This window comes from Oryza brachyantha, chromosome 2 (assembly GCF_000231095.2).
Source record: "Oryza brachyantha chromosome 2, ObraRS2, whole genome shotgun sequence".
Taxonomy (NCBI): domain Eukaryota; kingdom Viridiplantae; phylum Streptophyta; class Magnoliopsida; order Poales; family Poaceae; genus Oryza; species Oryza brachyantha.
Genome location: NC_023164.2, coordinates 25,271,998 through 25,298,254, shown reverse-complemented (window position 1 = coordinate 25,298,254; position 26,257 = coordinate 25,271,998). Strand labels below are relative to the sequence as shown.

The 26,257-nt window shown below is 38.9% G+C and overlaps 2 protein-coding genes and 1 non-coding gene across 5 annotated transcripts; 1 reads left to right on the top strand and 2 right to left on the bottom strand.

The window, feature by feature from the left end:
- Positions 1-917: 917 nt before the first annotated feature.
- Positions 918-13,908, top strand: LOC102699476 (probable NOT transcription complex subunit VIP2). Of its 3 annotated transcripts, none has more exons than XM_015833298.2 (16): positions 918-1,333; positions 5,046-5,116; positions 5,920-6,025; positions 6,106-6,245; positions 6,390-6,741; positions 7,847-8,050; positions 8,114-8,218; positions 9,701-9,786; positions 9,858-9,935; positions 10,072-10,506; positions 10,708-10,760; positions 10,878-10,919; positions 12,421-12,565; positions 12,646-12,727; positions 12,822-12,914; positions 13,421-13,908. In XM_015833298.2, the coding sequence occupies exons 2-14, from the start codon at positions 5,099-5,101 to the stop codon at positions 12,715-12,717; spliced, it is 1,836 nt and encodes a 611-aa protein (XP_015688784.1). In that variant the 5' UTR covers positions 918-1,333; positions 5,046-5,098; the 3' UTR covers positions 12,718-12,727; positions 12,822-12,914; positions 13,421-13,908. The 3 variants fall into 3 exon arrangements, with proteins under 3 accessions (XP_015688784.1, XP_015688783.1, XP_015688785.1); XM_015833297.2 differs by having other exon boundaries at positions 13,416-13,908; XM_015833299.2 differs by having other exon boundaries at positions 919-1,333; positions 8,117-8,218; positions 13,416-13,908.
- Positions 5,948-6,025, bottom strand: LOC121053670. The gene has a single exon (XR_005811215.1). It is a non-coding gene; the product is annotated as a small nucleolar RNA snoR35 (small nucleolar RNA).
- Positions 13,909-17,096: 3,188 nt separating the features above from the next.
- Positions 17,097-24,338, bottom strand: LOC102712780 (RRP12-like protein). Its single transcript, XM_006647949.3, has 19 exons — positions 23,741-24,338; positions 22,858-23,389; positions 22,502-22,756; positions 22,131-22,222; positions 21,776-21,973; positions 21,483-21,674; positions 21,169-21,390; positions 20,698-20,864; positions 20,517-20,610; positions 20,373-20,429; positions 20,150-20,278; positions 19,979-20,050; positions 19,477-19,590; positions 19,160-19,321; positions 18,952-19,080; positions 18,694-18,795; positions 18,520-18,596; positions 18,219-18,341; positions 17,097-18,136 (listed from the first exon to the last, which is right to left on the bottom strand). Exons 1-19 carry the CDS (start codon positions 24,278-24,280, stop codon positions 17,578-17,580), a joined length of 3,816 nt encoding a protein of 1,271 aa, XP_006648012.2. The 5' UTR covers positions 24,281-24,338; the 3' UTR covers positions 17,097-17,577.
- Between the last annotated feature and the right edge of the window lie 1,919 nt (positions 24,339-26,257).

Sequence of the window (26,257 nt, the reverse complement as noted above, 5' to 3'; positions counted from 1 at the left end):
TGTAAAATTGCTCAAATAATATGTATATGTTAATTTATTTTATTATTTTTTATAACTATTTAGTTGATATATTAGAAATAGAGATATCGAACGGAGGATGGAAATCTATCTCAATATTTATAAGGAGAGCAATTAATTTTAGGAAGAACCAAAATTTTAGTGTAAATATGGTATTTTCTAGTATCTACGTAATTAAGAGATATCAATTTACATAGAAAATAGAAAAAGGTGGTATCTCCTCCTCTCCGTATAGATTAAGGCCGTGTTTGACGATAGTTTAGTTATCCGATGTGAAAAACGTAGTAATAGATTAGTATATGGTTAATTAATTATTATTTATAAAAATTAATATATATATATTTTTAAAAACAACATTTCTATAGAAAATTTCCATAAAATATACCCGTTTGTGAATATGGCTAAATAAAGCTGGTGCCGAATGCGACCTAAAGGCTTGTCTATATGAGAGCTTGGCTCGTATCCGTCATGTATGGAGGTAGTTGTTTGGTTGAGCGGATAAGAGTGAGATCCAGACCCGGCAGATGAAAAAGGCTCCGTAGCTAGCCTGAGGGCCTGTTTGTTTTTCCAGTGACTATTTTTAGTCTCTGTCACATCGAATGTTTAGACACTAATTAGAAGTATTAAATATAAACTATTAATAAAACTCACACATGCTATGTGCTATTTCGCGAGACGAATCTATTAAGCCTAATTAATTAATGACTAACGAATGTGATGCTATAGTAAATATTTGCTAATCGTGTCTTAATTAGACTTAAAAAATTATCTAATAAAATAGACTTTATTTATATAATTAGTTTTATCATTCGTTACTCGAACATTCGATGTGACGACTGCCTACAAAAATTCCTGATGCAAACAGCCACCGAGTAGAAACGGTGCTTCCCTCGTCGGCCAGGCCGAACGCATGCGGTCCCGCTGCACTCGCCCGTGCAGCCCAGGAGCGAGGGGTCATCTCCCCCGGCCTCACTTCTCTCCCCCTCGCTGCTTCGCTAGGGTTTGGGGCCTCCTGCGTGCGCTCGGGTTGTCCTCGCTGCGCTCGCCGCGCTCGCCGCGCCGTCCTCCGCCGGTCGCTCTCCTCCACCCGTCGCGCTCTCCTTGCCTCGTCGCCCTCCTCTGCCACTCGCCATCCTCCGCCCTGCCCTCCTCCGGCTATCGTCCTCCTCCGCCCTGACCTCCTCCGTCACCCTCCTCCACCGCTTGGCATCCTCCGCCGCCCCCTTCTCCTGCAGTCGCCCTCCTCCGCCCGTCGACCTCCGTCTGTCCCGCTGGTCGCCCTCCGTCTGTTGAAATCCTTTGCAGCCAAGTATTGGTGAGATATAAACATAAGTTTCCCTGTTTATTTTGTTGGGAAATGCTAATCCAACACCAAACATCCATTTGATTACATTCCCCAATTTTAGCTGCAACAATGTAGGTCTGTTTGACGGGTTCTGTAGGCAAAGTACCAAAGTATGGTATCATTTTTTACTTTGACAGTTGACCACTAGAATAAATATAAACTTTTGATTGGTTAGAAAAGATGGCAGGTTTCCACATTCCAGGGTGTGGAAGTCAAGAACAATTTAAATCAAACGCATTGCCAAACAAATATCTGAAGATAGCTACTTTATGTTTCTGTCAACTGCTGGGCATATTATTGTAAATTGTCTCTATCTTATTATTTAGTTATACATAATCTGCATAGATCAGCAAAATATTTGAGTGGGAGTGAAGAGATGTTGATTTGTTTTAGCCTTTTAGGTAGTCAGATCTCATTCGGAACATCATCTGTCATTTGATTGCTTGTTGAGTTGATATAAATTGTATAGATAATATACTGTACTAGAAGTATGTAACCTTGTATCATTTCCTTTTTCAACACATGAGATTTCAATTCTCACCTTTTAAGCCATAACTTACAGATTGCTTGATAATTGGTCATAGGACTTTGTATTTTAGGGATTGTCTCTGTTTTAAGGATTAATGTTGTTTCATTACTCCCTCGCTTATATCAAACTGTACTTTTTGGCTGGGTACAGCTCCACACATTCTAATTACTGTACAATTTCTAATTACTGTACAGCTCCACACATTCTAATTTGTGATATTTGTTATGTTTCTATTTTATCATATAAGAAAGTTATGCAACAAGTGTTAGAGGTACAGTCCTCACATATGAGTTCGAAAAATATATAAGTTGTTCATTTTATTAATTATATAAAGACTTTTTCAAATTAAAATTAATTTGAAAATTTATTCACTGCACAACAGTAAGCACTTCACATAAATTTTTATTGGAATGATTCATGCGGTAACCTTACCACTCAACACAAGAGGTGACTGAACTCAGGTCAAAATCATCCAACCAAACACCATCTTTTGGATACAACATCCAGAGATACAACCAACCAAATAGGATCTCAGGTCATCTAGGATAAACTCATACAGACAACCAAACACAACCAATTGTATGACTTTAACCAGGCTAAGAGCAACCAGGCTAGAGGATAAGGACCAGGTTGGGATCATACAACCAAACAGACCCTAAGCACATACAAATATCCTACAAATAACTAGCTGGCCCATCCTGCTATTATACGGCCCATAGAGCCCAACACGGCATGCCCATTTCCTATATACAACCCCTTCGTTCCATCTCCAGGAGACGCCTCTTCCTCCACTTCTCTCTCCACCTTCTCTCACACTCTCCAGCATCGCCGACGCAGCGGCGCGCTCACCGGCTCATCGCCTCCTCACGGGCCGACCTCCGCCTCTGTCGAGTCCACTGGGCGCGCGGACGGCCGCTCCCTCAACTGTCCGTGACGCAGGCGTGGGAGAACTCTCTCGGTACGGAGCCCTAGGCCCCGATTTGCCCTAATTCCGATCATTTTCGGTGCAATTCCTCCCTATCTGATCTGTTCCAGGCGCACGTTAGGCCGTAGATTAGGCACGGTACAGATCGGTTTCTTCCGTAGATGCCCTATACGTTGGTGGGGTTTAGATTTTTTATGTGTTGTTCACTTGGGTGTGGGTGTGGGAGGGTGGAGTGGTCGAAGACTCTCGGAGGGTTGAGATCGGTGTGCTACTACTTGCGGGGAGAGAGGATTGGTTAGATAGCTCGAGAATTTTATAACTTTCTCGTTTGATATCAAGGATTGTGGAATGTGGATTGGCGCGTCATGCACTCAGAGTCTACTGTTCATACTTTGTGGTTGATGGTTCTAACCATGAATCTGAGTCCGACTAGTGGATGGAATACCGTACTAACGGTATAAGTTACGTAATCTGCTATCTAGCAGCGCCGCGCGCACTGCACCTCTGTGCCCCTGCGCCGCCATGTACCGCACTTTTTTCGCTCCTCTCCTCCTCATGCCGCTACCTAGCCATGATACCTCATTACACATAGCTGTCATATATAATACCTGTAAAATATGGTCATGTATACTGGTACTAAACATAAGGACCACATGATACCATGTGGTTTCAGTTCATTACTAAACTGGTAGTAGATGAAACTAGGTGATTACCATAGATGAAACTAGATAGATACCAACTACTTGGTATCAATTGGTACTAGGTGATACCAATTGATATCATCCGGTATCATCGATGCCGCACGATGAAACAACACGGAGTCGTGGTAGAGTGCGACGACGGAGATCGACGGCGACGGCAAAGCCTTCTCCAGCACGGGTGGAGATCGACGCCAGTGGTGAACTCCACGGAGAGGAAAACAGTGGCATAGAGATGAGTGGTGCAGGCGCACGGGAAGGCAACGCTGGTGGCGTGGAGGTGCGAGCGCGGGGGAGGCCATGCCGGCATGAAGAAGCATGCGGCGCCCGCGTGGGGAAGGAAGCCTTGGATAAATATTAGTCAATCATTAATTCATCCCGTCAGTATGGGATGCCGTCGCTGAGAGTTTTTGTTGTTTTTTGGCTGCTCCGAATTGTTAGGAAAAATCTATTGATGGTAAACTTGTTAAAGAGTTGGATGATAACTCTTGACTTCCTTGCTTTACCTATGAAATCTGCACTTGTTATGGCACCGACTTAATGCCCCTTTATTGGACTTTTTTACCACTAGCACAATGCACACACTTTGTTACAGGATTGAAAAAAAAACTTTTTGGGGAAATACTAAAAAGGAATCTTATTTGATTGCTATGAGCCTCTTTATCTCTTGAACCAAATTTGCTCTTTAATCACCTCTAAAGATCATTATCAATTTATCTCCAGTCACAGGCAGAGGCCCAACTGCCCTCCTCTCTCTTGTTGAATAAAGGAATAGGGAAAACTGCTACTCAGCATCTCTTATCACACACAAGCCCCATATCATTCTTGCAAGCAGCAGTGAGCAAGGATGCTGCCCCACAACGCCGATTTCATCTCTCTCCTCTCTCCATACATTTCTCTTCCTCTTATTAACATCCGATGCCAGCCAGAGGTGGGGTTGCCATCGGTGATGAGAGAGGGGGCAAGCACTATGTGGAGACACATTATCTGGACATGTCTTCATCAACCTTGATCACGAGCCCCCTTGACTGCAGCAGATGTGAGCTTCTCCTTGACCTTGGCCAGGGTTTGCGTGACTTGGGTGTTGCACTGGGATGGAGATGTGACTCCCAGAGATGGGGTTGGGGATTGGTACCCACTTGTATCCAGGAGCAAGATGGTCTCCGACATTGTAGGGGCCCACCATGGGGCCCAGATGGAGCTGTGATAGGTGTGGTGGTGGCTGATTCACTGCCGCCGCCACTACTACTAACATTTAAAGTAATATAGATTAAAATTTGCAATGTTTTATGGCGTGATGATTTACTACTGGTTTATATAGGAAGAATGGACTAATCATTCCTTTACTGAGCTGTATTCCCCCTCTTGTTCACTCTGCTTATTTGTTGATTTATTACTTAAAGCCACATCTATAAATGTTTGGTCACCCTTGGAGTCACATGTACTACAGAGTTTAACTGATCTAGCACCTTCTGTGTATTCATCCATTTTGTTCAAATTACTAATACATGCATCCATTTTCTGTTTCAGATTGGAAGTGATAGCTGCTTATTCTTGAGTCTTGACTTGCTTTTGCTGTGACAATGTCGGGTCTGCTCAATGTACGTGCTTATCCTTTGGAACTGGATTATTCCCTGTTTTCCTATTCTGTTTTTATTCTGCTTTCTCTCTGACTAGTTCATCCATCAAATAATGTTTATGCCACAGCTGCGTGTGGATAACGGGCAATAAATTGATCTTTTGACACCTGATAATTGCCCTCTGTTATAAGTTATAAACATAGTATTGATTTATTTATATATTTTGTACTTGCATTTATTTCTTACGGCTATACTTGTATTACTAGCATATTGGCCGTGCGTTACAATGTTAAAAAGAATTATTAGCATGTTATTAACATTATTTTGTGCTTCTATTACCTCTTAATTGCTGCATACATTTATTACTAACATATGAGTCTATTGGTCCCACAATCCCTTTTCCTTCCTACAAAAATAGAGTTAATGGGGGTGGTTGATATATGGGTCCCACGATCATTCTTTCTTTTAAAAACAGGGAGTTAGTAGGGTAGGTGGCAGATTCACCGCCCACTGCCAGCACTCCGTTTTGTAGGAGTATAGATTTTGCCATCCTTGCATGAATTATGCGCATTGAGATGCTTGATATGAAATATGAAGCCTGAAAGTTCACATAAGAACCATGACAGTAGGAAACATTAGCATTTCTTGACTAATCAAGCTATACAGGTACATGCCTGTACTAGTGAAAAGCAGTTTTGGTTGGCACTATTTATTCTTTTATATGCTTCTGCTTAACCCAACATGGTTTTGCTTTGAAGATAATAGTGTTTCCATATGGATTGCTTCATTCTTTGTTTTGGTAACTGGATGTTTTTCCCTGCCAGTCAAACCTGAACAATTCTGCATCAAATCTTCAAGACTCAACAGGAAGACCGTTTGCAGCATCCTTTTCTAGTCAATCTGGATCAGTTCCTGGTTTCCATCACTCTGGTGAGCATAATAAAATAGCTTGGTTAGTTCGTTGGCACAATGCTATATTCATGAAGCTTACCTTCTTGGCATTGTTCCAGCTATGCACAACATCCATTCAAATTTTTTGCCTGGATCGCTTGCTCAGAGGAATGCTGCCATGAGTGGACTTCCTTCCTCTGGGGTTCAACAGCCTGGAGGGAGATTTTCTTCAAGCAACCTTCCAGTTGCCATGTCTCAGGTTCTAACAAATGTCTTCATCGATATTGCAATTTTGTTATTCTAATGGCATATGTAAACTAAGGTACAATGTTGCTGGTTGAAATGGTTGCATAATCTTTTGAAATGGTTGCATAATCTTGCTGTGTTTTTGTTTTCATTGCAGATTCCTCATGGGCATTCAGGAGTCAGTGGTAGAGGAATGAATGTTGGCGGAGGTCCAGCATTTAGTAGTAGCCTGAATATTGGTGGCATTCAAGGCTTATCCTCAAGCTTGGGTGCTGGAGGTAGTCGGAATTCTGTTCCTGGGATGTCAGTATCTCCTGCTTTGGGAAATTTGGGTCCTAGGATCACTGGCTCTGTAGGAAATATTGTGGGTGGAAGTAACATTGGAAGGAATATAAGCTCTGGTGGATTATCTGTGCCAAGCATCGCAACACGCATGAATTTGAGTGGTGGGAGTGGCAATCTAAATGTCCAAGGATCCAACAGGATGATGAATGGAATTCTTCAGCAAGGTAACTTATTGAAACATACTGCATAGATAGGTGAACCTATTGCTCCATAGAGTTGAGTACACTTTATGGGCCCATGCTTTCATGGCTGATTGTTTGCTTCTCTGTTTTTGTTGTCTGTATCAACAACTTTTGTTTGTTAAAACGTGGTCTAACATGGTTATTCTGATTTTTTTTATGTCTAGTAAATCTACTTATACTGTATAGTTTGCTTTTAGCTGCACCCAGTTGCCCTGTTTTTCTTGACATCAATGTTGGGCATATGAAATTAGTTTTAAACATAACCAACTGATATGTAACTAATGATTTTTTTAATAACATGACCAAACGGTATGCAACTAATGATTTTTTAACAGTGTTCTTGAGTAGCTGCCAATATTTTTTCCTTTAAAAGTACGATTCTTGTACTGTTAGTGAGCAAAGAAAGCTTTTATAAGTGGGACTATAATCAGAAACAAGAAAAGTCTAGTGCCTAAACAACCTTCTCACCTAAACCACCCATACCTCAAGTGAAATTTCAGCTTGATGAGCAACCACAGACTATCTGCTGGATTAGCTGGTGCTTTCACTGTTTATCCAACGCAGTCTACCTTATATTTATTCTTCTCTTTCATGTTGATGTTCTCTTACCTGGACAGGTTACTTGCAATACTGCCTGTGGAATGTAATTGTAACCTCCAAAGTTTATATATATAGTTGGGTAATCTTAGCATCCGTGGCGTCCTAAAAAGAACATTGGCCTTCATTGGCTGCATTCTTAGGAATCAAGACTAGAAATAAAAATATCAACAGTAGCTTTTGATAAGTGTCGAAGCGAGAGAAAATATTGCCATTTTCTCATTTTGGCACGCATGCATTGGATACTGGAATACTTACAGATTAATTTGATAGTTATTACTTTTGTTTTGTGATTACAATATGATTAGTAAAAAGTAATATGGTGCTGAGAAATGCCTGCAAAGTTTATATTTTATATGGTTGTGATATCATGTCTCTGTTATATTGTATTGTTTTTAACATGATGTATATTGTGTATCACTTTATATCTATTTAAGTACAAGCTCGTGAGTCTTGTCATTCAACCTTTTTAAAAAATTTCTGAGATCAGGATCTCAAATGATGAATATGATGGGGAGTTCATATCCCACATCTGGAGGTTCATTATCTCAGAATCAAATACAAGGAGGAAATAATTCCCTTGGTTCTATGGGAATGATGCATGATGCTAGTGACGGTCCTGTTTATGACATGAATGAGTTTCCCCTATTGACCGGTCGCCCTAGTTCTGCTGGTGGTCCACAAGGACAATATGGTAATGGTTCGCCATTTTTTTTTCATTAAATGGGAGGACGCCTTAACATTTTTTTTAAAATAGCAGGTTCACTGCGGAAGCAAGGAGTTGGTGTTAACACCATTGTGCAACAAAACCAGGAATTCAGCATTCAAAATGAAGACTTCCCGGCTTTACCTGGATACAAAGGTGTTTACAGCTATAATATTTATAGAACTGTCTGTTGATTCAGTGAGGGTGTTTTGTTTATACTTGATGTATCATGCAATATCTATTTAATGGTGTTAATATATGACCTCCATGTTTTTCTCGAGTTACCGAATGGTTACTATTGATATACTTCCTGTGGTAATTTCCACCTTTGGTTAATTCAATATAAGCCTAGGGATGGGGTTACCAGTATGTGCCAGCAACTTCAATGATATTGAAGTGATTGGGATTACCATAGATCATCGTTAAGCATTGCTAAACTGCTATGAAATTGTGCTAACAAATTTCAGAAAATGGTCCATGTGCAACCGCAGACATGTGCAGAGGTCCTAGCAATCCTTAACGATCCCCTGTTTCCATTGTCCAAACAAGTGTTCTTCGATTTGGGCATGAAATTGTAGCATATGTTATAGGAGACACAATTTTAACATCCATGAGGGTGAAGCTTTATTTACGTTTGGCGATGATAGTAAATGTTTCTCTTGTCACAACTCATAGATACCTTTTTGTTTCCTCTTGTTGGGTTTGTTGTTTTTGGCAGCATATCCTAACCCATGGCTGTCATGTTGTTTATGACAACTCATATGGTCATAAGGAGAAATGAATCAATAGGCAATGGGTAATGAGGTATAGCAGCTGGACCATTACAAGATGTTCCGGTCAAATTCAATCAAGCAAATCTACAATTATACCTGGCATGGCAGTAAACTAACTGAAGCGAAACTTAGATACTGTGATCTAGCCTGCCAACCAAATTAGATCAAAAGTATCAGAACCTGAGAAGGTTATCCTTTGGCACATGTGGGTTTGAGACAACTGCTGTCAGAAGCCCTGAGGCAACTCCATAGAATTTGAAACCTATTACTTTGCACAAGGTTCATGATAGTGAAAAGAATATTTTTGATTTTTTAGGAACCACGGATTTCCCTCATATGGGAAGGTTGCAACAGTTGCTATTCACATTTGAATATGAATATAGTTTAGGCTTGCTAAAAATTTTATTTGAACAATATTTACAATACGTAGTTTGAATTTGGAGCTATGGTGACCATGGACTAAATTTCAGGATGTTTCCGGATAAAATCACTTAAAAATGTCTCGCTTGGTGTGTGTGTGTGCCAAAAATGGTTTCTACACTTAGCTGTTGAATTATCTTAAAAAACTTGCCACTTTTATTATTTGTTTGCTTCCTGATCTCCATTGTCAGTGTCACGTACTTTGGATGGTTATAATTTATTATCACCTTTTGAATTTATTACTTATCATGTGTTTTGTATGGTCATAATTGGCTACTTTGCTTTTGAAATTATTCCATGATTATAGGAATGTTGACCTCGGATTGTTGCATTCATGTTTTAAACTTCTTTCCTTAACTATGTTGGTGTGCATTGCACTACCATAACAGATTCCTTTCTTTGCCCTTTGCGAGTTCTTCTAAGTATTAACTTTTCGAATTATCAGGTAGCACTTCAGATTATGCCATGGACTTGCATCACAAGGAACAACTTCATGACAATGTACCTGTTTTGCAAGCGCAGCAATATCCGGTGCATCCTTGTTTCTGAATTTTCAACAATTTCTTTATAATTTTTTTTGACAAATTTGCACATGTATGCAGTTGTCAAGATCAGTTGGCTTTAATTTAGGAAGTAACTACCCGCCCAATCGCCAGCAACACCAGCAAGGTGCTAATCCAGTAAGTGCTAGTGGAAATTCTAAAACTCACTGTCAATGTCTACAGCATTTGTGATGGTTCTGATCTGGCATGTATTCCACTTCGTTGTTTTGACCCATTGATGCAAGTAATAATAATCTCAATTATGATTTATCAGGTTCAGAATGCTGGTCCTCAAAATATAGGACTAAGACCGCTAAATTCTCCAAATCAAACTTCTAGTTTGGGATCATATGATCAACTTATCCAGCAATACCAGCAGCCTCAGACCCAAAATCCTTTCAGATTGCAGCAGCAGATGTCTTCAGCCACACAATCATATAGGGATCAAAGTCTAAATCCCATCCAGGGGGGACAAACACAACCTGATCCATATGGCTTGATGGGATTGCTGGGAGTTATCAGGATGAGTGATGCTGACTTATCATCTCTTGCTTTAGGAATCGATTTGACAACATTGGGTTTAAACTTGAACTCAACAGACAATCTGTACAAGACATTTGGTTCTCCATGGTCAAATGAGCCAGCAAAAGGAGAACCTGAGTTTCATATTCCAGCTTGCTACTCTGCTGAGCAACCTCCACCACTACAAGTAAGCTGCCAACCACTTTGGGCTGTTTTTAAGATGTAATAACTGGTTATGCATGAACCATTATTGTCTCAACGTGTCTTATGTTATGTATTTGTAATGTGTACTGTCTTTTTAGCCTATATATTTCCAGAAGTTCTATTGCCTTGATGTTTTGCTTCATGTTACTACATATGTATTTATAATCTATTCTATCTTTTGTAGCCTATACATTTCCAGAAGTTCCAGACGTTCACGCTGTTTTACATCTTCTACAGGTACATATGCCATTTGTGTCCCACTGAAATTCTATTAGGCTTATCTATTAGTTTCAACTAATAATGTGATTATCGCTTACTTTTTATGAAAGATTATCATTTTTCTTTGGTTTGCAGCATGCCAAGGGATGAAGCTCAGCTATGGGCTGCTAATGAGCTGTGAGTACATGGTTTCATTGGTCTTCTCATTTAAATATTTATCTTCAACCCCATTTTCGCTTCAACTTATGTTTATAAGACAAAATTTGAATTTTTAACCTTAAATTTAGAGTAGATTTTTTTGGGGGTTTTCATCCTAGTTTATTTTTCAGCATTGACTTTTAGATTGCTAAGAACACATATATAAAAGTTTTTTTCACAATTTATTATTATTTGTAAACATGTCGTTCGGCTTTTTTCCTGAATAAGTCAAACGATCACCCCCCTTCTGTCTAGGGGTTGATTCTGATTTGCATAGTCCTGCTTATCCATATTTATTTGTGGCAAAGTCCAATCCGCTTCTATGCCCTGAGATAATTCTCAAAAACCATTTAACTAGTTGCTACTTAACCAAGCTAGTCTCTTCTGGTTACATATGGTAAATCCTTCTTCTAACTGTCATGGGCATTGGGTCATTAACAATGTGTGCAAACCAGCTCATACATTGTTTTTCAAAACCAAAGTTAACGGTGACCATTGTCATGACCCAAGGCCATAATGGGATAACCACCACCACTGACCAATAGATCGGTCACATGATAGCCATCCATCCACCAATATTTCCTAATATAAGCTGGGCTGGATAGACCATGGACTGAAACTTGATCTGTATTAGCTGTGTGGGACCTGCATTTTGTTAGCCTGTGTAGGCCACAGCCTGGGTTTAGGTTTAGTCCAAGCTTGGATTAGTATGGGTCTATCCGTCTATGGGACAAGTGGACTACCAATTGTTTTTAGGATTAACTTACATATTACATCCCTCAACACCAATTGTCTTTAGTAATATTTCGTATTTATTTATCTTCTTGAAAGGATACACATAGGACTTGTTTGTAATTCAAATAAAAGACTACTAGCTGCTCAACACCAGAACTTATTGCATAATCCTGAATTATTCTTAATGTCTAAGCCTCAAAATTGCAGTCTCAAGCCGTTTGTTTTTTCATATCTATTTTATATGTTTCACCTTCAATTAATTATCCAAACTTTTGTGTGCTTTGAGGCTTGACCTAGCCGTTTTAGGATATTGTCTATGCATTTACTTCCATAGAATTTTATTAATATCTTACTCTCTGTTTCATTTTATAAGTCACTTTGGGTTTGCCATAACTCATAAGTCAAACCTATTCAAGTTTGAATAAGTTTATGGAAAAATATAGCAATATTTTCAACATAATAGATATACCATACAAAAATATTCAACCTTGCAGTTAATGGAACTAATTTGGTGTTGTGGATGTTAGTACATTTTTCTATAAACTTAGTTAAACTTAAAAATGTTTAACTTAGAACAAATTCAAAGTGTCCAATAGAATTGAGGGAGTACTAAATGTGACAAATACGAGTAACCTTACCCACCATGAAGTGCAGTACAGCAACCAAATAGCATATTTAGCTCAAACATTTTTTCCCCTTTTCATTAATGCTGTTGAAATGAACCATGGTATCATTTTTTCTGCAGGTACACTCGAGGATGGTTCTACCATAAAGAAGTGTGTGTGTGGCTCACCAAAATTCCAAATGTTGAACCTCTGGTCAAAACTCCTCACTATGAACGAGGGTCTTATGGTTGCTTTGATCCAAACAAATGGGAGACAGTTCGCAAGGTTTGGTCAATGTTAAGTTGTATAATATGATTTACTTTTCTGCAAAAATGTGATTTATAATTGTTTATGCATTTCTGCAGGACAACTTTGTTCTCTATTATGACAAGATAGAGAAGAAGCCTGCTGTCCCGTCATCCCAAAATGTTGGGTGAAACGTTTCTGGTAAGTACTTCCAGAAACCCTGATTTTCTTTCTATTATCTATGTGTACAACGCACTCACCTCATATTGTTGTGTGCGGCACATTTTTTGTTCAGATACCTCCTGACTCAAGTTTTAACCTCTTTTCAACCGGTGGAAGAAACTTTTGTTTATGCTAAGAGCACAGTTCCATTGACTAACTATTCAAGGTATGTTCCTTTCTGCAGAAGTCCACGATTTATGCCAGTTACATTATGCCTAATGTCTTGTCTTGGCTGTCAAAAGGAGCTAATGTTAAATGCTACTCCATCCGTTTCATATTATAAGACTTTCTAAGCTTGTCTAGATTAATCAATATATCAATATATGTATTTTGTATATGTGTCTAGATTCATTATCACACAAATGAATCTAGCTGAGGCCAGAAAGTCTTATAGTGTGAAACAGAGGGAATACTAACATTAGTGAGAAATTCCACCTTTGCATTATGCGTGATACACTTTTAAGGGCTGCATGTCTCTTTTTGCGCTTTATATGTGATATACTTTTTTGCATTTTATATATGATACACTTTTTTGCATTTTATATGTGATACACTTTTTTGCATGGTTTTATAATTGTTGATTTGATAGTTTCTTTCGAGAGCTGTATTATGTAGTTTGAAAATAACTTGCTGCTCTGTTTGACCTTGTTGATTTTGATATTGATAGGACAGTGGACTAAACCATGCCGACCTGCAAGGGGGAGATGCAGAACAAAAGCAGGAATGCCTGCTTAACCCTTGTAACTAGACTAAAAGTGGTGAAGGTTTTTTAATCGTTCGGAGCTTGCACTTTCATCTAAATTTCCTTGGATCCAACTTCTAGGAGTAGTCTTACATGCTTCTTTACCGTGAAGCCTTCGATGTGGAAACTTAGTTGGCAAGTGCACATATCGACGTTGGTGTTTCCCCTTTTTACCTTTTTTAAAAGTACAATGTAGATAATGCTAGGCGGTAGTTTGATTCGTTGAACAATCAAAATTTTAGTAGTGCTAAAAAACTTGGCAAATTTTAGTACTACTATTTTTTTTATAATATAGGGTAAGGAGCTAGGAATGGCTTGACTAGTAATATTTCTTCCCAGATTATATAATTTTCTAGCATACAAAGTTTATCCAAAGAAATTGTAACTTATTCACTTACTTATCTTAAGTTATCCAATCATAGTCATTTTAATTAATTTCTTCGGCTACTTTTTTTAATTTATATCTTTCCTTATCTCCTTATTTATCATAAATAATACAGAGAAGTAATCTTTTTTAGGACAGAAAGAAGTATATAGGTAATATAAATTTCACCCCTCTCCCAACTTTTGACCACATATGTGACCATCTGTCTTATTTGAATTTTCTTTGTAAATATATAAAAATATAAGTCATGTTTAAAGTATCAATAATTATAAAAGGCAATAAAATAAATCAAGATTATGTTGTTCTTTTAATAAGCTGAAAAGTTTCAAAAATTAACCGAATCAAACATGAAAAATCCAAGGGCGTATCTAGAAGTGCTTTTTGAGAAGCAGGGAGTTGCATAGGTCCTCTATGATACACAAGTTTAGGGGAGGTAGGATTTTATTAGCGTGCCTGGTTTGCTACCTACTAGGCTTAAATTTGACAATCCAAACTAGGCTTCAAGAGCGATGGTAAATTTGACAATCCAAACAAGGTTTACATAGGTCCTCTAATACACAAGTTTGAGAAACGCGTGTAGAGCGTTTCAAGAGCCATGTTAAATTTGACAATCCAAACTAGGCTTTAAGATGCCAAATATGTAGAGCCTGTGTAGGTGGCCTGTGAAGAAATATGGACGGAGATGGTACGGAAACCCTACCTGGGTTCCCAAATTTGACAATTATGACCTTGAATCTGATATCTTAACTTTATGGTAATTCATACGAAAAGTGTTGGATGCACTTTTTAAACTAAGTTTTCTAATTTTTACAGAGTGGAGTACCAAGTAGGAACTGAGATATTCCTAGGTATCCTTTTGCGACTCACTATGACTTGGTAAGAAATGAAGAAATGATGAAAGTCATTATTCTAAAGCAAGAATGGGTTGTATTTCATTGACTTTTTTTTCTGGTTCCTACTTTTATAGATTTAAGTTTTTTTTTTCTAGCAAGTAATAGTATTTTAATACAAAATTGTGTAATATTATTAGTCTTAAAAGAAATTGTGCATCTGGTACATGTTGCTTTGGGAGATATATAAGAACATGTTCAAAGTTACAACCTATTATTGGCTTTTCCTTCGTCCGCGTCTGCAACATTAACTTATTTTATAAGCGTAAGTACAAAGGTAGAGTTAGACATGATTTTTTTCATTAATACAATAAGGTATATTTTTATTACTTTTCTTCCTTTTAATTTTCTTAAATAAATACAAAGAATTGTTGGTGTCACGTAGAACAACTAATTTTCTATCCCGCACTTATCTTTAATAATTACGTTGTACCATGACCTTTGGAAGGCCGATAAGGGGTGTTTTGTTATAGGCTCACTGACATACTGGCAATGCCATGGTAGATAAATCCTTATGGCAAGATACTTAGATTTGTTTCTTTAACATGAATATTTCTGTAATTTTATATTAAAATAGTATTGTTTAAGATGAATCTAGCAAAGCATCTTCTCATGTCAACTTCACCCCAAAAAAGGTATTTAGAGGTAAATAGTGGCGCTCTTAATGGTCAAACATCATATAAAAAAGTCAACATTATTATACATTTAAAAATATTTGTAGTACTTGTGACCCATCAAGAATTGAGGTGTTAGGGACCAATAAGTAATTTGTTACCATGTTGCCAAACTCAAAAGATGCATTAAGAAACAGATATAAAAACGTGGAAAAAATTTTAGACGTGAACACCGACATGCAGCAGCACGCAAAATCAACTCAAAATTCGAAATAAACATGGGGAGAGAGGGATGTGTGCTCCTGATCCAAGCAGTGCTCAAGCATGTCATGTTGGTACAATTCGGTAGCACAAGATATTCTCTCGTGAATAGGTTTGAAAACATGGAAATTCCCAACCAATTGACACCCGACAAAAAAAAGAGAAATGTAAATGTAAAAAGATATGGAAATGAATACGTTTTTATCAACTGTTTCCGTATTCCGATGGAGATTACCCTTTTTGGTAATGTAATAATTACAAACACCTCAATGCTTTAGATGATTTTTATTATAACCGTATTATTATGCCAGTTATCAATTATCCTAAAAACCAGATGCTACTGTCACCTATAAGGTGTCGTACAGACTTGTAACTTTATTTTGGATCCCCAACCAAAGTGAGGTCTAAGGACTTGTTTGGAAAAGTTTTAAATTCTAAGAAACAGTTGGTTGGTAGTCAGTTTCTAAGAATTTGGAAAAGCTTTGAAATTCAGCTCCTACAGCTTCTGAATTCTCAAAAGCTATGTATCGTTTGGGATAGCTTCTGGCAGAAACAGCTTTTGAAAAAAACTGTAGCTGGGATAAGCTCTCCCAAACAAGCCCTAGGTAGAGTGTGTCCTGTCTGCTAGAGCACGACCCTAGAGACTCTCTGGTCATCCTCCTAACTCTTTAAATAGTTAGGTATACATTCAAGGTTTCTTGGGTTTTCTAGATTAAAGTTTTAAATTTCTCGGGTTTTTTTATTAAAGTTTAACTATTGCTATTTTCCTAGATAAAGCTGTGATCGATTATATCGTCGTTTTCTCGTTATGGAACCCTTGATCATAATTTGTATTCAATTCTAACTCGCAACATCAGATTGTTTTGTTCTGATGGAGAGGTTATAGTCGAGTCATCCATGTTTTCTCATATTGTAGTTATCATAACTAACTTCTAAAATTTGTAGTTACAAATCCTAAAAATAAACTAAGAAGTCAGAAGCTAGGTTTGAGAGTTTTTTCATATTTTCAAAAGCTGGTTACCAAACAGTTGTTTCTCGGAATCTAAAACTCCCCAAACATGGCTAGTTATATTCTTCTATCTAGCTTATTATTAGTTTTTTTCCCCAATTTTTATATGCAGTACTCTTTTCAAAATGCTAGATTGTATCTTTTTATTTAAAAGTTACTATATAAAAGCTAATGATCTCAATTTTTAAATTAGATTTTTAAACTTTATAATAACTAATCTATACTCTTCTAAAAGTAGGAATGGTGGTAGTAGTAAATCTGCCATCCTCTGTTATACTTTTTACCAACTACTTCATGTACTTTAATATTACAAAATAGTCTTTCATATTGTTTCTATGTCATCAATAAAACACAAGTTTATTATGTAAACACATTACACATCTATAGTATCAAATTGTTTTGAAAACCTCACAAGTGATTTATGTAAAACAATAATAATACGCGTACCATTCATATTTATCCGTTACAAAGCACAAGTATTTAGCTAGTTTATCCTTTATATCATTAAACAGTTATAATAACTTAAATAATCGTTCATCTTTTGTAAACACAGCAAGTTAGTGGGCAGACCTTCGGCGCCACCAAACAATGCCCAGCGCTGACCTCTTCCTCACACAAGAGGATTGATCACCCGCAAACTCATCTCCCGTTACAGCAGTCAGCACAGTCAAGAAAGCAGGAGACGCAGGAGGTTAAAAAAAGAGGCAAATTTAATACTAGTGATCAATCAAAACTTACAGCAAATTAAAATCTAATCTGAATCTGATACGGACAGCAAAATTTTCTCCACTTCTTTTCGCGAGAATGGAACAGGTATATCTCTTCGACAGACAGCAAAAACACATACAACCGAATCCCCATTCAGCACTGTACATGTCCAAAAACTTCTCCAATTGCCAATGGCCAGCGTCTCTATACAAAAACCTCTTTACTTGTTCTTCTTTTGCTTCCGTTTCATTTGCGTTCTCTTAGCAGCGATCGCGCTGGCAGCACTCTTGCCTTCGAGCTTCTTCGTCACCTTCATGACACTCGACATGCCCTTGCGTGCGGACGCTTTGCGGTCCGACCTGCGGTTGAGGAGCTTCCTGTCCAATGGCCAGTACGCATACGGATCCATCTTGTCTTTCTTCTTGAGATCGCCGCCGGCCTTCTTGCTAGTGTACTCATGACCGGTGTAGGCCCAGCCAGAGCTGGTCATCTTCCTCCTCTTGACGGACTGACTTCGGACAGTGCTCCTTTCATCAGCCTCGTCGTCACGAGAGAAAGGCTGCTTCTTTTTGCGCCTGTCCCGCTCTTCACGTACAATAATACGCCCTTCGGAATCCATCTCCACCTCATCATCATCTTCATCAGGCGTAGTTCTCTTTTTCGTCGATCTGAGAGCCAACCGCACTGTTTTCTGGTCAAGTAAATCTAGGGGCTCGCCGGTTGACTGATCAATGAACTTCTCTAGCAAGCTCTTATCTGCGTGGCGCTTCCTGCTAGACCTGGATAAGAATAACATTTTGTAAGAGGTAACCATTATAGATGCTCACAGGCATTTAAGTACGGCACTATTATGGCACATACCGTGTTGAAGCTTTTGTTCCAGTACGAGAAGTGACTGTATGTTGAGCGGAAAAGGGACCATTGGAGTCATCCTCATCACTTCCAAAATCCGAAAATATCTGTGTGTGATTCCATCTACTTTGTCTGCAGGGATTATGACCCATACAGTTGAACAAACATAAGTGGATATATTGTACACTGGAAATAGATGTGACATTCACTCCAGAGCTATCAGCAAATTCTCCCTTTCAGAAACTTTATGATACTCTGTTTTAACTTTGAGCGCAGCTAGAAAAAACACCAATAAAAATGCACCATATACCTTGTAGCTCGTGAGGTCATTGATACGGCATCCCCATCCTCAGAAGATTTAGATTTCCGCATTTTTCGCTCATTAATCTGTTTAATGCATGGAATTGTTGAGCATATGACTGAAGACAACTTTAATAATCTAGTCTTCAAGATAAGAACAAAGCACAAAACACTGTTAAGTTACCTTTCTAATGTTAGTAAGCAATTTTATATGTTCTTCGGGCATCACAGCCTTCACAGCATCCAAACCACATTTTTTCACTAGAATTTCTATCAATGACTTTACCTGGCAATAAGACAAGAGATGAATTGCAAGCTCTGAGAAAACAGCAGCAGTTTGCTACATGTTCGGTCATAAAACAATATCATTGTTTGCGAACGATTATATAAATACCAGCATAAATGTCAGTAATTTATAGTATCAAAAGCAAGCGGGCAATACCTTCGCTTTGAAGGAATTCTTTGTATCAGTTTGCCAGCTCAGCAAACCCTCAACAACTCCTTTCAAATGCTCATGCAAAATATCGGCTTTGGATTTAGCCACCAAAGCTTTGATAAAACCCAAGTTAGCCTGTATACAATATAAGATTACTGTAAGGAGATGAAGTGACAGATGAGCTAATAAGCCAGAAGTGTGCTGTGTGCTTTACTTTGACAATTTCTCGGTTGTTCCTCTGCATGAGAAGAAAAGTTGATGGGAGGAGCTTGTATGCTACACCAATAAGCTCTGAGAACTCATAAGTTAGCCGAGCTAACCCTGTAACAGAAGCACTAATTGCATATGGAGTTTGACCAGCAAGACCACCAGCAACCTAAACATAAAAGCCACAAAGTTAAACCAAAACATAGATGTTGGTTTCGTTAATATACAGGAGAGGCTTGGCAAGTCAGGTTGTTATGGTTCAGAGCCTCATATTTCATTAGTTTGGTCCCATCAATCATCTAAAAAGCAGTAATGACATAATACCATGCCAAAGAACTGGTGCAAATTCTCCTTCCTCCCATCATTTTCAGCATCTTCGCAAGCACGTCCAATTTCAATAAGTACATCATAAGCTCTGTTTCTGGTCTTCTTGTTAGCCTGTGAAGAAATATATAGTCATGATTGTTCATCTCACAGCTGGTAGGTTATGTACCACACACATACTTTCAGAATCTGGCTATCCAAAAGCTTCACTCAGCTTAATCAGAATTATGCCGTAGAACTATTGTGACATACAATAATTATTTTTAGTCAAGTCTATAATTCTGAACAGAAAAGACTACATGAGTAGACATACTTTGTTCCCGAAAAATGTAAGGATAGCTGCACATTACCACAAGAAATAGCAAAGGTTAACAGTAGAATTTCTAATGGTACACACGCACACATACCAAGAGTCAAATTGGGGGTATGGTGCTTGGAGTATACGGTTTATTTTCCAATCAACATTAAAAGATCACGCAAACTTAAATATACAATCAAGTACCTCCTTTAAGGCAAGAAGTATTTCAGTCAGGAATGAACCAATAATTTCCCTCTTTCCAAGCTTAGTTGAATCCTGCAGACAAAGAGAACACATAGTTCTTGTTACAATCTGAGGGACAGTATCCACATCTGCTTAGCAAATATAACATTTTTTTTACTACCAACTACAAACCTTCAAAATGTAAACAATAAGGTGATGCAGGCATTCAAGCCTGTAGCGCTTTGATGGAAATTGGCATGGCAATGAAGAAATCATCAATTCCAACAAGGTATCCAAATTCCTTTCAATAAACTCAGCATCCTGGAATTATAAACATTCATAAAGATTTCGAGTTATCTTTCCATGATCTGCCATGATGATCCATATAAAGTGCAAACTGAAAACAGAAACATACCTTGAGCAGCATTGAAAGAACCTTGTATGCTCTCTTTTGAATCAATGAGTCAGTATCCTAGAAGCGTGAGAAAAAGAAATCAGGTACAGCTCAATTTACATTTAAAAAAACAGCTTGGATACTTCCAATATATCATACAAGTACCTTAATTGCAGGTTTTACATAACTGAATAACACATTGATAGATTTTGCAGATAAACCAGGCATTAATGAAGCTGCAAAGTCCAATAGGAGAGCCCTAACATCCACCAAGGATTGAAACAACAATAAGTTTCAACAGAAATCTCACATTAAGAAGTAACAAGAATATAAACTTTGAGCAAACCTTGCCATGTTATTTGTGTTGGAATCGGTGTCAGTCTGCATTGAACCGTCATTCATTTGCTCTGCACTAACAGCTTTTGTGGCATCCAACAACTTCCTTATTGCATCAAGGAAGAACCTCCCAACGGTGTCTTTGTCTGATATGGAAGCTATATCACTTATTGCGGGCTGCATGTTCAATGATGAACAAGTCAATTGTATGCTTGTGCATGAAATAAGTGTGAAATAATCAACAAAACAATACAATTTATTGAATCGCAGCGAGAACAATCAAAACTCAAATGCTCGAAGTTCTACACTGGGAGTGTAGGAAATCTATTCCGATGAAGTAAATAGATTATTATTGAGCTGCAAACTGACCATAGAAGAAATTAACTTCCAGATTCAAATCAAACAATTCCAGAAAGTACAGATCCTTAAAGCCGAGCAACCAGATGGCACAATATGTATATAGCAGGCATCAATAATTTACCTGTAGGAGTCCAATAGCATCGTTTGAAGAAGCTAAGAATATAGAACATAGAGCTTCCAAAAACTTTGAAGAGAAAGCCCGTATTGCTTTCAGGTTTTCCTCTGCAAACTCTTTAGTATATCGTTCTTTTGCTCTTCTTTCAGATTTTGTTATTTCATCCTCAGCAAGTATGACCTCTTCAGTAGGAACCGACAAAGCTTCCTTATTTTGTTTAATCAATATCTAAAATATACAAGCCCAAACAAAGCAAAATAAGCTCAAAAGCACAAAACAGTACTCATAAAAAAGAACTAACCAGCTGCAGCACAAAATACCTGAATACTGGAACAAATGATACCACGTAAGTCAGGTTGGCTTTTAAGCATGTCACATAGAACATTCTGCAGAGCTCTAAAGTGGATTGAAGTATCACGTGCATAATTGCAGCACGACGGCAACAAAGACCATAGTGAATACACGTAACCTTCGGCTCTCTTGGCGGAGAAAAGCTTATCTTCCTTTAATAGCTATTGAAGATGTTGCATACACAGTAAGTTCAGTTTAAAATGGAAGTGCTCAATCCGTTTTTGCTTTAAAGCTACTAGAATTTTCAAGAAACACACAGTACCTTTGGAATGTTCTTCTCTACAGCTCTAATAATGTCCCGAATATCTGTCAAGAAAAATTGTAAACTGGCACCAACAATGTGTTTTTCTAAAATGGGGAAGATCCATTCGTTTTCATCAGATATGGAATGAATCTGTAGGATTTTAAGAACATTCTTTGGTCCCATAGCAGCAACTGCTGCGCCAAGACATGCATCGAGCTGCAAATAGAAGATATGAAGGTAAAACCAGGGGATAACCAAATATACATGGAGCAAACAATTTTAGTTGCATGAAAGGCATAAGTTAGTTTATATTGTGTTGAAGAAAAACAGTAGTGGTTTTGCTATGGCACACATAGTTAAATGGAAAAGATACCTGCTTCCGGAAAGAGAAGTCATCATCTGACAAGTTTTGCATGTCTGCCAAGTTGTGAAGTGCTTCAGGCAAAAGGCCGGAAGACGATTCCCCTGTTGTTTTGCATTAGAGATCAGTACAGGAACTACTATAAAAAATTATCAAGTTACTAATAGCCAATGACATAATTCAATTTAACATCAAACATTTGGATACAGGTTATTAATAGCTCAAGTAAGATTGTCCAACAATACATAAGATGTGAGCAGAAGCTACATTGAACCTTTAATGCTCAGACCAGAGGAGCCAGATTACTAAATTAGAGACTATCATATGATGCATAAGTTCTTGAATGAGGATAAGCAGATATGCTAAAGTAATGTTATACTTACCCAGCTTGTCAAATGCCATTGAAATCACATGAAATGATTTGTCCCAGGCATCACTGTATCGGACATTTAGCAACCCCTCCAGGATAGCGCATATCTTCTCTATGGTTGTAGGATCAGATCTTACCCCTGGATGTCTAGACTTAATCTGGGCAATGCCCTGTAAAATCATGTTTTCATCAATGCAGTCTTCTATCAAACTTTTGAATGCCTCCACAGCAGAAAATCTTGCTTCTTCAAACTCACTTGCCAATATATCTAGTAAACAATTTACAAGATATTTAGGCAGAACATATAATATGACTTATTAGGTACAGTCGATCAACTGAAAAGTGACAAATTTTGTGAGAAGAACCAACCTCCAAGTGAAGTAAATACTAATGGAAGCTTTACAACACAAATGTTCTTGTTCTGATTATAAATTTTTCTAGTAGCAACATTTAGAAGCCGTGCAATAGAAGCCATTTCATCCCCTGATTTTCTTTCAGCAGAGACAGATAGCCCCAAAGAGCATACTATATCCAGTAGCACATCAGATTTAAGCTGTACAGCTGGACTGTCACCAACAGCATGCAGAATCTCCAATATGCTCCTTGTCAAAATTGGTTGATGCAGATCCAACAGAGCTTTAAAATATTTTATTATGGTATTGGAAGGTTTTGATGCCATAAGAGGGAGGCAGCATTTTAAAGCATTCAGAATATACAAGACTTCTTTAGCCCCCTTAGGTCCGCCTTCTGCTACATCTGTGTTGACAGCATTGGATCCTCCAGCAAGCAGCAGAAAACGCTCAAAACATCTTGTTATTCCTTCACTTGCTGGAACCAAAACAGCTTGCCTTTGGAAACTTTGGAGAATATCTCGCAAGCAAGAATGAGATTGCTTTCTGACCTACAGCCCATCAAAGCAAACTATGAATAATCTTCAGTATGACACAAGGCATTTGAATTTTTATATGAGCAAAGCTAACAACATGAACAAAAGCTTCGACACCAAGAAAAAAATTGTGCATTATCCTTCTTCGTTTACTATAAAACAAAAACTAAGAGATCTAGAATTTCCCACTAAACTGAACGGTATTCTGCATACTAAATCAGATTAAGTGAACAACATTGGCAGGATTGGCAACATTGTGGGTGCCCAGCAAACCATATGGTCCATATCATTGCATCACAACAGTGCGTATTTACCATCATACTAATTTTGAAGCGGCAAATTTGAGAGAATTGGTTTTGCCATTACCTTTGGTCGGTGATCGGCCGCTAGACGTAGCACCACTCCATAGAGCGGCTCCACTGCCTCCCAGCTCGCTTTCTCCCCTGCCGATATCAAATGCGCGAGGCACCTCACCCCAGCCCTCACGCCGGAGTCGGGCGTCGAAGGGAGCTCGAGCACCCGCACCACGTCGTCCGCGACCTCACGGCCCCTGGCGCGCACCACGGCGGGAGGCAGCGCGGGCACCGCGGCCGACAGAAACGCGAGGAGCGCCCCGGAGACGTGCCGGTCCGCGGCCCCGGCCCCGGCGCGCGCCAGGGGCGCGAGCGCCGCCGCCGCCGCGGCGAAGTAGGCGACGGGGGTGGCGGCGACGCCCTGGTCCCTCACGGCCTGCGCCATGGCGGCGGCGGTGGCGCAGAGGTGCTGGTCGTCCTCCCGCGGCGAGCCGCCGAGCCGCGCCAGGACGGCCGCGGCGAGGTCGGCCTCGCCCTCCAGGAGGGAGAGCTCGTCGTCGCCGGCCGCCGAGCGCGGGGTCTGGGGGAGCTCGCCCATGTCGACGTCGGCCATGGCGTGGAGGGGGCCGGTGGCGGGGAGAAGCCGAGCCGCACGCACCGAGGCGAGGAGGCGAGTGCGTTAGGGTTTTGGGCGAGGAGTTGGAAACGCACGCGGGCCTAGTGGTTTTGCTGCACAGTAACTCGCTACGGGCCCATTCACTAATGGGCCGTGTGTACTTCAAATGGTTTGGGCCATTCAGAATGATGGGCCTGAGTTCGGCTCAAGAGAACAGCCCAACATGAATACTTTGAGTAGATAGGCATGCTCGGCTGGCAAGCCTGTGAGGCTCACCTGTCACTGAGCAAGTAGTACTGTAGAGGATAGGATCCCCGAAATACACGGACCAAGGAGATGGCTATATGGTTGAGCGGATGAAAGAGAGAATCAGGTCTAGCGGATGCAAAAAAAAAAACTATAGCGAGGCTGAGTATTAACGGTGGAATCAAGCTGTTTGTCTGGCCGAATGCATGCATTCTCGCTGCACCTGACACATCCGTGAATACATCAAAAACAAACATTGCAAAATTATCACTATCACTAAAAATAGGATCTGGATCATGTGCAGTAGCTAGTATGACCGTAATAAAGCAGTCCCACTAGGACCGTTTGATGCAAATCAAGGGTCCAGATTGTATGGTGCACTATTTGCACAGGGAAAAATCACTGTAGAAATAGAACTGTAGCATCAAACCTCACTCGTTCACAGGAAAAAATGGATGGTCGTGATTGCATGCAGTCCTAGTTGTGACTGCACGGGATCCCAATCCCTAAAAATATATAAGCACAATCATATGTGGAATTTTTTTCAGAGTACGTTAAATGTTTGACCGAATGTCGAAAGGATTTTCGGACGCGAATGAAAAAACGAATTTTATGGCTAGCCTGGAAACCGCGAGACGAATCTTTTTTGAGCTTAATTAATCCATCATTAGCACATATTGGTTACTGTAGCACTTATGGTTAATCATGGACTAATTAGGCTCAAAACATTCGTCTCAACATTTCTTCTGTAACTGTGCAATTATTTTTTTGGTTCATCTATGTTTAATGCTTTATTTAGGTGTCTAAAAATTCGATGTGATGTTTTTGAAAAAAAATTAAAAACTAAGAAGGCCTTATATCATTGATTTGTCCGCCCCCCCCCCTCCCCACACACACATTTAGCTACTGTTGTTGTTATGGTTGCACACCGATCACTGTCAGACTGACTTGAAATGATTGCATGTGTTTTCACCCGTGCGAAAGAGAAAAATATATTGCTCCATCGAAAAAGGGACAGGTTTTTAGGAGAAAAATGGGAAAATAGACCTGCACCTGCTTAACACAACAAACAAAAATTCATATCTAACATGAAAAAGTTTTGAGGAGAAGACCTGGAACAAAATTTATATAGTTGGTACTACGAACCAAAATTGTTTCTAGAATGAGAAGGTTATCAGGAGTAGGCCGAAAGTGAAAATTGACTGTTTAGTACATACCGACAGTTCATTCTAAAATGAGATGATGCAAGGAAAAAAAACATGATTTAAAGGGCTTTTTAAAGATATATATGAAGGAGGACCAAGAGGGAAAAAAATAAAATGACATAAAAATTTCAACAGTGAATCTTAAAGTAGTGCTACCTCCGTTCTAGAATGTAAACAATTTTATGTTGTTCAAAATAGACTATCGAGATGTCAAAACATTCCTTAGCAGTCACTTCAATGATCAACTTATAAATTTTAAATTGATTATATTCTTTTTCTAAGCAACTGGTTGGCTCTGGAATCATTGAGATGATTGAAATCATGGGAATCAGTGCATAAATAATTTATAATAAAATTTAAATCTAAAAATATTTATAATTTAAAACAGATAGAGTACCTATAATACTATTAAGATAGAAATGTATGCCATTTCAAGATGGAAATGAAGGATTATGTCTTAAAGTTATGCTTTATCGTGTCTTGACTAACGACTACTCACCAAAGAGCATAGTACAAGGTAGGT